The 12,557-nt window shown below is 40.8% G+C and overlaps 1 protein-coding gene across 4 annotated transcripts in view; it reads left to right on the top strand.

Annotated features, from left to right (window-relative positions):
* elmo1 (engulfment and cell motility 1 (ced-12 homolog, C. elegans)) overlaps nt 1-12,557 on the top strand; it is an 88,911-nt gene that overhangs the window by 62,865 nt on the left and 13,489 nt on the right. For 3 of the 4 annotated variants that reach the window (XM_072369818.1, XM_072369819.1, XM_072369817.1), the window contains one exon: nt 2,105-2,241. In XM_072369818.1, the coding sequence (XP_072225919.1) occupies nt 2,105-2,241 (137 nt within the window). Of the gene's footprint in view, nt 1-2,104; nt 2,242-6,238; nt 6,682-12,557 lie in introns of those variants that run through there. The other variant, XM_072369820.1, reaches the window with a different exon arrangement.

The following is a 12,557-nucleotide window of genomic DNA, read 5'->3' as shown; positions in this document are numbered from 1 at the left end:
CTTCAACCTCACTGCTTCGGTTTGTGCTGCGCCCTGTGAGAAGTAATAAAACTGTCTGCGAGTCAGCATCGCCTTGCAAAACCTCAAGGGGAAGAAATGCCTACCGAGTCACTTGTGATGTCTCTCTACCTGTGTTTCCCAAATGAGCGTTGACGTGTAATTCCCCTCACCTTGCCACCTCAGAGCGGTGTTGGTCCTATCAATAAACAGCCAATTAAGCTTGGAGCCTGTTGCAAACTTTAACCTTCCAAACAAATTTTGCCGGGAGGTCAAAAAAGGATATTTGAATATGGAAGGAATTTCTCTTTTTTCTTTCTTTTTTTTTTTTTAAAAGAAAGATGTAGTTTTCTTTTTCCTGTTTATTTATCTTTTTAGCCAATGAAGGCATCGCTGTTGGATAAGCAGGCAGCCAGCATCTGGTTGGCTCACCTCCTTTAGTTTTCTAATTGACTGCCTGCACCAGTAACACATCCCGCCCTATTCTCTACCTTGTCCTTCCCTTAATCTTCCGTCCATCACTCCAAATCGAGGCCCAAGTCGCTGTGCCCGTGGGCTGATGACATCACTCATTATACTTTGAAGTCTCAATTGCTGCCCGACCCTTTCCATCCAATTTCATGGATGCTCGTGGCGTGCCAGTGCCCCTGCTGCTCCACTCTAAAACTCTTTAAATGAACCAACCTTTGGCTCAGGGCCGTCACTCATCTCAGCAAGAAGAGAGGGAGACGAATGTAGCTCAAATGAATGTCATGCCTTGTTATTATACCTCCTTGGTTGAAATGGTTTGGGCACTCAAGAGCCCCGTCTTTCCTTCTTCCCTCTCACACAAATGTTGGGATTGAAATAGCACACTGCTTTGATAATACGAAAATAAAGCACCTCTGGCATTGGAAAATGAAAAAAAATCTTGATTTGTAATCCAGCGGAAACTGGTGGCTGGTCACAGTTTGTCTTAAGAGGACATTTTGTATTCGATGAATTGCTCATTTTCATAGCAGTTTTGCTGCAATAGACCTGTATTTCCTTCTAAATGATTGTTTTTATTAAATGGGCTATGAGCACTTAGACTTCCTTCCATATCTGTAACGCAGAAACAACCCTTTATAAGATTACATGTCAGGATCAGTTATATTTCATATTACTGTGTAGCTGGTGTCATTTTAATGTTAATGGGGATACACAAGCTTTTTGATTTAATCTTGTCAAGTTAAACTCTTGTTATGGCTGATAATAGGATACACTATGTATCAGTCTAATTCAGGACATTTCAGCATCAGTAAGTTGAAGACTTAGCTAAGATGAATGTTTGTGTGTGACTGTGTCTCCAAGCTGGGGGACATATTCCCTTTAGAACCAGTTGTTTGAAATTGAAGTGTGCATATGGTGTGAGCAAAGTAAAAGTAAAATGCTGCTATGTTATCAGATTGTGGCTTTATGTAAAGATACATAGAAATGCATTCACTCAGATCTAATTCGCAGGGTTAAATGAAAGTAGACACATATTTATATTTGTAAAAAAGAATCAGAATCCTGACATTGTTATATTAATGATATTGTTTGGTAATTGCTGAGACTTTAGGACAAAGTCAGGATACAGTATTTGTGTCGCCCTTTTCCTGGTCCTCGTGTGAACTTGGGAGTCAAAATTCTGAAGGTAGATTGGATAATATAAACAAGATTCATACCAAACATACGCTTAAAACTATTTGTCAACAGTTTGAGAGAAAATTAACTAAGTAGCCTGCAGGCAAGATGTCAAATAAACTACATGCAAGAACAGCAAACTGGCAACAAAACACTTAAATAAAACGATTTTCTGTTGCAGACATCGTATATGCATTATAAAGGATTATAAGTTCATTGTCATTTACTCTAAATGGCAGTAGGTTTCCAAATAATAATTACATTTTGACTTTAAGTTTCACTGATTAGAGCATTATGCCATTATATATACTAAATTGAATTTATTCTCTATTTTTATTAACTGACTGTACTTATATTTTGTTTTGTCACATTTCTGTAGCAAGACAAAATCGCTGCCACTCACCAACGGGATTTTCCACTGAAAGCAGCTGCTGTAAGTGTGTTTCCTTTGTGTCCGCAGCCAGTGAAAACTGCCACGACTTCCACCCCATGTTCTTCACCCACGATCGCTCCTTTGAAGAGTTCTTCTGCATCTGCATCCAGCTTCTCAACAAGACCTGGAAGGAGATGAGAGCCACAAGTGAAGACTTTAACAAGGTACAAGATTTTGTTTTCTTTGTGCAGGAGATGAATAAACTGAACAAACAAAGCTACATGTCCTTGATATTGTATGTACAGCTGTAACTAGGTTTGGAGTACATTCACGGATCTGATGTCAGTATGACGGCTTTTCAGTGAAGTGATGAATTGTCACAGCTGGAAAAAGTTAGAATACAAAAGCAAACACAAGAGCTTCAGCACTGCTTTAATGTGATGGTTTTGTTGATGGGACTGGTATTACTAAATTGGTACTAGCATTTTACAAATGATAAACACTAGTTTGTAAAACTTCTTTAAGGTGTTTTACTAATATGAAAATATAGTTTTTGGGGGGACAGCCTTCTATATCAATTTCTACAGTTTCACTGAGTCATTTTCTCTGGTGCTACTGCCCCAGCAGAAGGCTTTAACACATATTGCACTCTCTACCACAGACTTATACTGTAGAAGATATTCAACATCATTCTCTGTCCCTTCTTGTAGAGCCTCAGTTTTGCATTTCCGGTCCAGTCTATTATTCAGATTAGCATCTTGTTGTCTGTAGCCCTCCACCGTGGTAATTTCTTCTCCCTTGATGAACATAGTGTTTTGCTTATTCCTGGTCCTATGAAAGTCTACAATTGGTTACTCTAAGGTGTTCACTTTCTTACTGAGATGACCCAATGACAGTCCGTACATGACTTTCATGATGTAGGATGTTAGAGCAACTGGTCTGTGGTCACTTAGAGCAGATCGATGAGATTTTCTTAGGTGCCAGAACAAAGCAGGATGTCTTCCACAGCACTTGAACTTTCTCTTGACTCAGGCTACGGTTGAAGACATGATAAGAAAATCAGACTCTGTTAGTGGCATGACACAGAATGTGGTACACATTCATGTGGTACACAGAAAAGTTCTTTATTCCTTTGTGTTTAATGATGAGCATGCTAGGGGCTATTTGTTTTAAAGTAACTGCACACACATCTCTGGAGCTTTTCATTTTACATTATTTGGACTGGATTCATCGTGCCTGGTTTTCTCTCACATGAAACATTAACATCCATTGGCGGAGCCATTGATTTAAGGCCCCCTTTTTCACTTTGAACTCAGTGGAGTTCGGACGACGATGACAAACTTCTTGTAAGTAGGCTGACATTGAATCATCTCACACAGGAGATGTTTGTATGTGAACAACCAGACGGTGATAGTAATAAGGTAATAAGGTGTTTATGACAGATATTGTATGTTGTGTAGTCAACAGGGCATCACTTTTAACAGGCAGCAGATGCTCTGAGCCATTTCCTTGATTTGTTTAACAAATCATGATTATTTTATGGGGTCTCACACCAACACAAGTTAATCCCCCTAGTCTCCTACTCATTGTCCAATCATCTGCTGGTGCTTACTGACTTTGATCACCTTTGAAAATGTGTCTGTAACAATGCGAGCTGGTACTTACTTCTGCTCTGTGGGTACTCACCTCCTGCTCCAATCTGTCACCCTCCCCATATTGTGCTGCATCAAAGTGACATGGTAATTGCTAACTCAGCTTCCAGCATCCATAAAATACATTTTGCACTTCCTACTTTAGTTTTTGGGAGAAGAGAATGATAGCGTTGCATTAATAAAGCATGTCTGGAGTTCCATCAACCTTTTGTTATTTCAGTTGGAGTCAGATGATGGAACACAGCAGTATCAGTCATCATAAACAAAAGGTTGGTGCTTAAATGCAACTTTGTGAAGAAAGTAAAGTTCTCACAAAAGAAATGAAGTGATTTTAAAAATTTATTGTTTTGGGACTTGTTACATCATTTCTGATCTACTGTGAGAGGCTGTAAACGAATCGTGACACATTTTAGTGGAGACAAAAAGGCAAATCTAGTCATCCTCTGTAGCAGATGTTGAATAAATAAATGAATCCACCCACAGTCGATTGATGTTCTCGCCACAGTGTGTGTTTTTAACTCACTAAAGCCTTTAGTAGTGGGATAACTTGACAGCGCGGTTGCAATGTTGGTTTTTTGTGAATTATCACAAGATAAAAGTCATTTTCAGTGTTACACAGTACATTTCTGTGAGTTTGTCTGTCTGATGGTTTGAATGCTTCTCTGGAATTAAACTTTGAGCTGATAACATGAGTGATGCGACCGGCTCCAGTCAGTGTTGAATAACTTTCACATCCCATGGTCATGTCCACTGAGTTCATCTTGGCAAATAATTCAACATTTATGCACTCCTGCATACCATTCCTCTCTCTGTTATGTTGAGTTGGGATGGATGATGCTTCCCTTCCTTCTCCCTCTCACCTGCCCAGCCACTTGAGAGTTTGAATTTCAGCAGAGCTTTTTTTTTTTGTTTTTCTTTATCGTAAAACAGTTTGGATCACCTGCGTGATGTATGCAGTTTGGTGCTGCCTTTCTACAGCTTTGAATCTCAGTTTGCATCCACTATAGTTTTAAGACAAATCTTAATACTCTTCCCACTGCTGGGTTACTTTGTAAACCCCAAGACGGCTGAGGTTTCTGAGCCATTGACAAAGGCGTGCATAATTAAAATTTGGAAAATGGTTTTATCTCAGTGGGTCTAAAAGGGATAAGGACAAGGAGGAAAGTGTGTGTCATTTTTGATGAATAAAACACAAGATGTTTGGAAAATGGGAAAAGATAAAACATTTCTGTGCTGTTAGAAGAAATATAGCCACATACCACTCAATAGATAAGTGCTGATGTTCTGTGGACACAGGTTATAAATGCATCTCACCACAGCAAAAGTGCTTGATCTTTTAACTGTTTCCAGTTGTTAAACTGGAGTGTTGCTGCCTCTTATTTGTCAGTAATGTAAGAGGCTGTGGTCAACTGAGAAATGGGTAGTTTGGTTGTTTTCTGTTGTCTTTAAGAAGACCGATTCTGTATCGTAGACAGTCCACATTTTAAACTTGGAGATTCTGGCTGGGTTGTGAAAGTCTGCAGCTATAGTGTGTTGTCGGCACATATGCGTGGTGCCATTCAAAATGTCATGGCCATACAAGGAGGGAACGTCCTCTACAGAGAGTATGCATCCTCTTGTGGGTGGATATTAAGACGGATCGAGGATAAGTCTGAGGGCGTTCAATTCATAGTATGTTTCTTATGATCCAACATTTGCTATTAACAGCTCTGATGTGTGGAATACTAAAACACTTGAGATGTTATCAGTGTCTTGACATGCACATTGTTGTGTTGTGAGCATGTGTTGAACACTGATGGCTCTCTGTGTCTGACTGACTGAGTATCTGCCCAGTGCACACACACAGGTTCTCACATGCAGTTATGTTCACCTAAAACAAAGGCACAAAGCCTTAAATTAAGCTTAAAAAAATACTCTGGCAGTTGTTACAGCTGCTTTGTTGCCCTTTTGAATCTTTGAATGGTGTGTTTAGTAAAAGATAAGAGCTGTGCGTGCGCACGCGCTGTGTTTAATGGAGGCAAATCTGATGCTCTCAAGGCTCTGCTTTGACCGTCAGCAACCGTTTCCCCTGTTTCCATAGCAACTCCTGTCCAATTACGTCTGCCGTGCTGCACTACTCTGGCTCTGTTTTGGTAAGATGGAGCTATTCTCTGCATGTGTACACACTTGTTTTTCAGTGAATATGTGCATAAGAGCTTGTATCAGAGACTAAGTCTTGTAAGGCAGCCTGTCGTTCCTTCATCCAAACGTCTATGCTTAGAGCTTCTCCTCCTCCTCTTTCTCTTCCCCACAGGAAGAAAACAAGCCTTCATCTCTCTCTGCTCAGGACCTTGGGAAAAAAAAATCCCTCACCAATGTAGTGGCTTGCAGCCACTCAAAGTACCCCTCCTCCTCCTTCTCTTGCTCTTCTCCTATCCCTCCCTCCTTCTGCATCTAAATCTCTCTGCCCAACACACACACAAACGCATTTATCATGTGATCCACTTGCTGCATCACCATTGGTGTCTCTGATCGTGGCGTGTATCCAATCGGTGCATAAGCCCAGAGATCAACATAAGCGAAGCAGAGCAGCCTGGCTGATGCTCTTAGAGTCACAGATGGAGGGAGAGAGGCATATACAGTGGAAGACAAAAAAATTGTAGTAGATAGCAGATGGATAAAGTTTGATAGTTAATAATCTGGCAGATTATTTGCATTTGGTAGAATATACTCAAATATAGAGTCGAACAAGACACCTGCAGGAACAAAAAGCCAAAACGGAAAAGAAGAGAAAAGGCTAAAAGGAGGTGGTGCACGAGCCGTGTTGACAGAACGAATTTTCTCTTATTGTGGCTAACGCTAAAGCTAACGGTCCACAGTCAGCCAGACTGTTCTTTCGGGGAGCCATCTGCTCCTTCCATCCTTCCACCCATCCCTGTCGAGTGCTAAAAACTCCTTCTCTGGCAAAAGCAGGGGGATTCATCAGTCACTGTGGAGAGTGTCACCCAACACTTGGAACCATGGAGGTGACATGTAAGTACTGAGACCAAAGAGGAAAATGAGAGAGACGGGGAGGTGGTAGTAAGGGAGGAAGAGGGACTGTTTGTCTTGTTGCCTGGATGCAGTGGAGGAGGGAGAAGGAGGGAGGACGGAGAGAAGAAAAGACAGGGAGAGATGGAGAAGATGGGACGGGCAGAAGATAGGGAGGAGGGACAGAAGGGGCCGTGTACTCTGCGAGACGTAAGCAGGTTAGACCGGGACCCAGATCACAGCCTTTTAAAAACGCACACACAAATAAAATGCTAGATTAAATTTTCACCCTGTCTTAAATACACACATTGCACCCCAGGCATCATCTGTATGGGCTGCATGTGTGTGTGTGTGTGTGTCTATGATGGGGGTTGGGCTTTGTCATTGTGAATAGGATTACTCCACATCACCAACACCCACTGTTTGTCACCAAAGGAATTTAGTACTGCTACTACTGCTCCCTCTGCTCCACACTGGTCTCTCCCAGCCTTGGATGAGCTTCAACCAGTGTTTCAGCCAGAGGGCTTTTTACACAGGATTAGAGTGAGGTCAGCTCCAGACTGTAGAGCAGGAGTCTGTTAAATACTGCCAGTACCTGATTTAATTTGTTTTGGATGAGACACAGCAACACTGCATTCACTTTTCAGCCAGGTTCTGTATTAAGGAGCTGTTTCTTAGACATCAGGTGGTCTATTCCACTGTGATTTGATTAATTACAGTAATCATCACATCAGTAAGTTTGAAGGTCTGAAGATTTATCAAAGACTACATGTTGGTTTTGGGCTCAAATGTGCTGTTTAGCTGGAGCCTTTTGTGCTGAGTTTGTCTGACATACCTGTGCCAGTCTGGATTGGCTACGGTTTGCTTACACAGTCTAAAGACTTACACATAAGTTTAATTGGTGACTTTAGATTATATATATATGGAAGTGAGTGTGGATGGTCACCTTTTTAATGTGTAATGTGAAGGATTTCATCATTTCATGATGTATTCTGCCACAAGGGATAAGCTCAAGCACATCTTTGACCCTATAGGATGATCATAGATCATAGATGATAATGAGAGTGCAGTCACTAATGGATGGGTTAATTGCAAAGTCAAAACTCTCACAACCATTACAGAATCACAAAGGATTTGTTGGATTTCTTTTTTCAAATGTTTATGTCAAGAAATTGATTATTAGATTAATCTAAAATAATCTTTAGTTCATGTTTGACAGCCATTTAACCTTTGCTTAGCTTTTGAAAATTTGTTTTCATTCAAATTATGTCTGGTACACTGAACAGGATCTACTCTCCACTGGCCCAAAAAGAAAGCCCTGAAATACTGGCCATTGCTCCCTGAGGCTAAGTAAGCAGTTCATAGATGCTGGGTTGCCAAATCTAGTGTCAAATCTCTTGTTTCCAAAGGAGTAATGTTTTTGATAGACAGTTTTTGGTTTGTCTCTTTAGGGCTGCTGTAAGAAGCATTTGTGACAGAATAGAGGACACACCATCTATAGATTTAAATGACTCATTCTATTGTAACAAAAACGCAACCTTTCTTATTTGCACACGATTCTCGACCCATGAACACAAAAATCAATATGGGATTGCACTTCTGCCAATAGATCCCCCTTAAAGTTGCACACTGGCACTTTATTGGATAATGAAATTACACAATTTCTGTTGTAGCCACTTAATCATGCTATTCCCGAAACGACAAGCCAAGTTTAGTTCTTATAGAAAAACAAGGCATTATTGTCTGTGTTTTCAGTAAAAAAGTGACCTAGAAAAAAAAAGTTCCTGGTTACACACAGAGGTGAAGCAAAGGTTCATATATATATTTGGCATTTCTGTTCCCGCCTGGGGTAATATAGAGGAGAGTGGATAATCTGCTTTGTTCAACCATTTGAGGACCAACCTGTCCCATTTGGGATTATTCACATGGCAATCCTCAAACGCTCCGGCTCCGACAACTGCAGCGACGCTCTTATCCACCTTTAGAATTCAGTTACCATTTAGCTTCTATTTCATTTTCATTCAGAACCACAGATCAATTAAAGATGGGTACTGCAAATGAATGCAAACAAATGAGTCACTGTACTCTTCAATAAGGGGAGTGTTCACCTCTCGAGTCAATGAACATCCATACATAATCAATTGATGCGAGGGGTCCTGGTGCATTAGGTAAGAATACGTGTGATGTGTGCAGGTAGAAGGTTTTGGGTGGTTGTCAGATTTGGATAACATGGAGAGGCTTGAGACAGTTGGTGAAAGAGCTGTTCACATTTACATATGCCAGCAACTGTGACTTCTGCTGTCACTGTACATGTACCATGACATGGAAAATCTGCACTTCCCCCACTGCTCTTCCTCTCCTGTAAGGATACCTGCTGCTGTCTTATTTCATACGTGTTTTCTGGGCCTCTTCCCTCCATCAGTTTCTGCAGCTCTTTTGTCTTTCTCTTATGCTCTCTCTTTTTTTTTTACTCCTCCTCATTCTGTCCCCCCCACCCCACCCCCACCCTTCCTCCCTCCCTCCTTCATCCCACCCACGTCCTGCACCACCTCCACCACCACCTCTATTGTTGAATTCAGACAGGCTATTTATATCTTTCTGCCTGGCTGCTTCACCTCCCACTCCCTTAACAAGGTTTGCGTTATTGTTTTTGCACATGTGTAAGCACTCTCGGACAGTGTACGAATGTGAACTTGTGCCTATGTATGCGCTACATAAAAGTCTGTATTTCTTTTGTGCCCTTATCAGTGAATAAGACATTCGCTTGGTTTTGCTTTCCACATAGTTTGTATTTAAGCATCTAATAAGAGTATAGTGTGATCGCTCCGCTGTGTTTCTATGCAGGAACTTGCATCGGTCTTATTTTCTTTTTCTTTTCAGTGCATTCGTTTTTCATGAGTGTGTGCTTGTGTGTGTGCCTAAGGGGGGGATCTCTGATCTCAGGCAGCGCTGACCCACTCACATGGAGAACACCAAAGCTTAACTCACTAATCAGACCAGAGAGTTCATCCGTCATTAGCGTCAAACCATCAGAGCTGCTTGAGCAAAGCTTCAAAAATAACATTTTGTTTTTTTAGAGCATCGACATAATGATACTTTTGTTTCATCTCTAAGCAGCTCACTAGAAATCAGCAAGTGAATGGACGTGTAACTCAGGCTTTTCTTCTTGTTATTTATCTAGCGCTTTATTTAGTTGAGTCTGCGTGTGTTCATCTTTGTCAAGTGTGTGTGATATTTTATTTCACGCACAGCGGCGCTCAGTACAAATCACCCGATATTCTTTACAATTGAAGAGTCCACAAGCATTCCTGTGTGCAGATGTGACTTATGCATACATGCTGGGATAGAGCTGCAGCATTGAAGCTAATGTTCTATATGAAAAGCAACGTTTGCTGGTAAATTAAACCATTATTAAACCACCGTTTATTAGTTAGAATTTCTCTGTCTGGTGTTCTTTTTCGATGGCCAACAAGAAAAAGACTAAAGCTGGTCTGAGTTAAAGCCAGTGTCCGATTAATTATGGCAGTTTACTTTTGATCTGATACCTAAGGACAAATTCCTTGCAATATGTTTTAAGCAGAAGTAAGAGTTGCCCATGTTTTTACAGAGATGCTAACCACAAAAAAACTGCACATTGCAGGTGTTTTTCTCTGCAAAAATACATATTCCCTTCATTGTTCTTAATGAAAGCAGCAACGTTAAACTTTACCTCTCCTCATTCCCTGAATCTCACTGTGCATTTAAAAAATCTCCACTGTGGCTTCTTTGGCTTTTTCCAAACCTGACCTTTCTCGTGTTTACTGCTAATCTTGCCCTTTTGGTCTAAAAGCTGTGTAACTGTAAATGGGAGCCACCTGCATTATTCATGGCAAGGCTGTGTAATTCTGCTTTTCCAGACAACTTCATTCTATTCTGCCGTGATGCATATGGTTGTAGTCGTAGGTCGGGTTTGTCCCGAGTACTGTGTTATCTCATGTCTTTGACTAAATGTTTAATCACAACCAGTTTTATCACCCCCCCTGGGGTAATTAATGCAGAATCTTCATATTCCCTGCAACAACTGTGTCATGGTAAAACACTCATTAAGGCAACGCCGTTCACAAGCCAAGGTTAGCACTCGGCAGTTTTTGATCGACTCGGAGTGACTGGTGAGTTCCCGGGCAACTGTCCTCTCCGGTCATCCATATGGGCTGCGCTGCACCTCACATGGAGCTGGTTTTTGAAAAAGAGCTTCTCTGACAGATTGTCTCGGCACACAGTGCTGGACTTCTAAATATGGCAACAGCCAGCAGCAACAGCCGGTGTCGACCCCTGATCGCTCATGTGTAAGGAAGGATACAATTGATGGAGGGAGGTCTTCGGATGCTATGTGTACGGTCGTACTGTACAAGGAAGCCGGGCTTCCTGACTCAGCTGACTTGTAGTTTTTGATGCATGCTTTATAATAATTAGGATTAATTTGCTGTTTGTGCAGTTTAGATGTGCACATCCAGAACATGTAGAACTGTTTTGCCAACAGAAGAGTATGCACTCTTTTCTATGTTGTCAGATAGGTCCCTGATGGATTCTCTTAAATAGAAAAGAGCTGCTTTTCACAGCACTTTAAAGCTACTTCTGTCTCTTTGCACAGTATTCTTTTATTGATATATCCCAGATACAAAGACTCCTAATATGCAAGCAATACGAGGTGGATAAATATTTCAAATTTTAATGGATGGAGGTGATTCCTTTCCACTTATATGCTCTCATGAAGCGATGATGGGGTCTGTCAAAGCTGAGTTTATTGCTTATGGAAGCTAGTTGCTTTTGCAACATTTACAGCCTCCTCTTCTATCTTTACGTAAAGGCACCTTGACTGTCTCTTGTATTGATACCATGGACAGGGCCAATTTTTTAGTTTTAACATTTATTTCTGTCATGTTTTGCAATTACTATCATTGTTAAAGGCAGTTTCACCATCCAAATAGTGATAAAATTCACCCAGTGACATCAGTTAAAAGATATTTCATCACACTATAGCAATGGATATGCAGTCTGGATATGTTTCAGCACAAATTTTAGATTTTTTTTAGTCCACCAGGAAGCATTTATGGCACTACGCTATTGTGTGATGGGACCAAAAAGAATCTGTGGTGTTTGTGCTATCTAACGCCTGTCACATGGAGATCTGTGTTTTGTCATGCCTCCTCAAATGTCCTCTCACAAAGGCAGCAGGGGGTGAGGGAGAGCAGAGATGGCACAGTTGGCATTGTTGGCTTAGATTAGTGTCATGAGCATTTCAAAAAACGGAAACCAGAAGTAAACATTGTCCACGCATGCACACACACAAGCAAGGCTCATCTTGTTATTGGTTTAATGTCCTCTTTTAGCTGAACTCTCAGGAAAACTGCATCACATTCATTGGTACAGATTTTTATTTGATGTTAAAACCCTAGATAATTCGATTTGTCGGTAATTATGCTGTGACAGGAGCCATTTAGTTGTATTTCAGCCATAATTTGTCAAGTATTCATCCTGTCAGTTTGCAAAACATTTGTGCCCCTACAATACATTTTCATCAGCTTCTAAATTTAATAAGTAGCAGACATCCTTTCATGTCCATCTCAGTGGCATTGTTTTTTAATGACATCATGGCCAGCTTTGAAGGAGATAATTATTAGCTGAATGTGGGACACAGTAGCAGGGAGGGAAAAAGGTAATTACCATTTCAATAACAGGGAAATGGATTCTCTGCATTCCCTTTTTTACTACTTAATAGAAAATATGACACAATGAGTATGTGCACTTTCTGCATATTCACAAACTTATATCCCTTTGTACCAGCACATCCTGCATGTTTTGTCTACTTTGACAGCACCCTCCACTAACAGTCCTATTAT

This window comes from Leuresthes tenuis, unplaced genomic scaffold (assembly GCF_036924035.1).
Source record: "Leuresthes tenuis unplaced genomic scaffold, fLeuTen1.0.hap1 SCAF_18, whole genome shotgun sequence".
In the NCBI taxonomy this organism is placed as follows: Eukaryota; Metazoa; Chordata; class Actinopteri; order Atheriniformes; family Atherinopsidae; genus Leuresthes; species Leuresthes tenuis.
The sequence above is the reverse complement of the archived record's forward strand: the minus strand, read 5'-3'. Positions and strand labels throughout refer to the sequence as shown.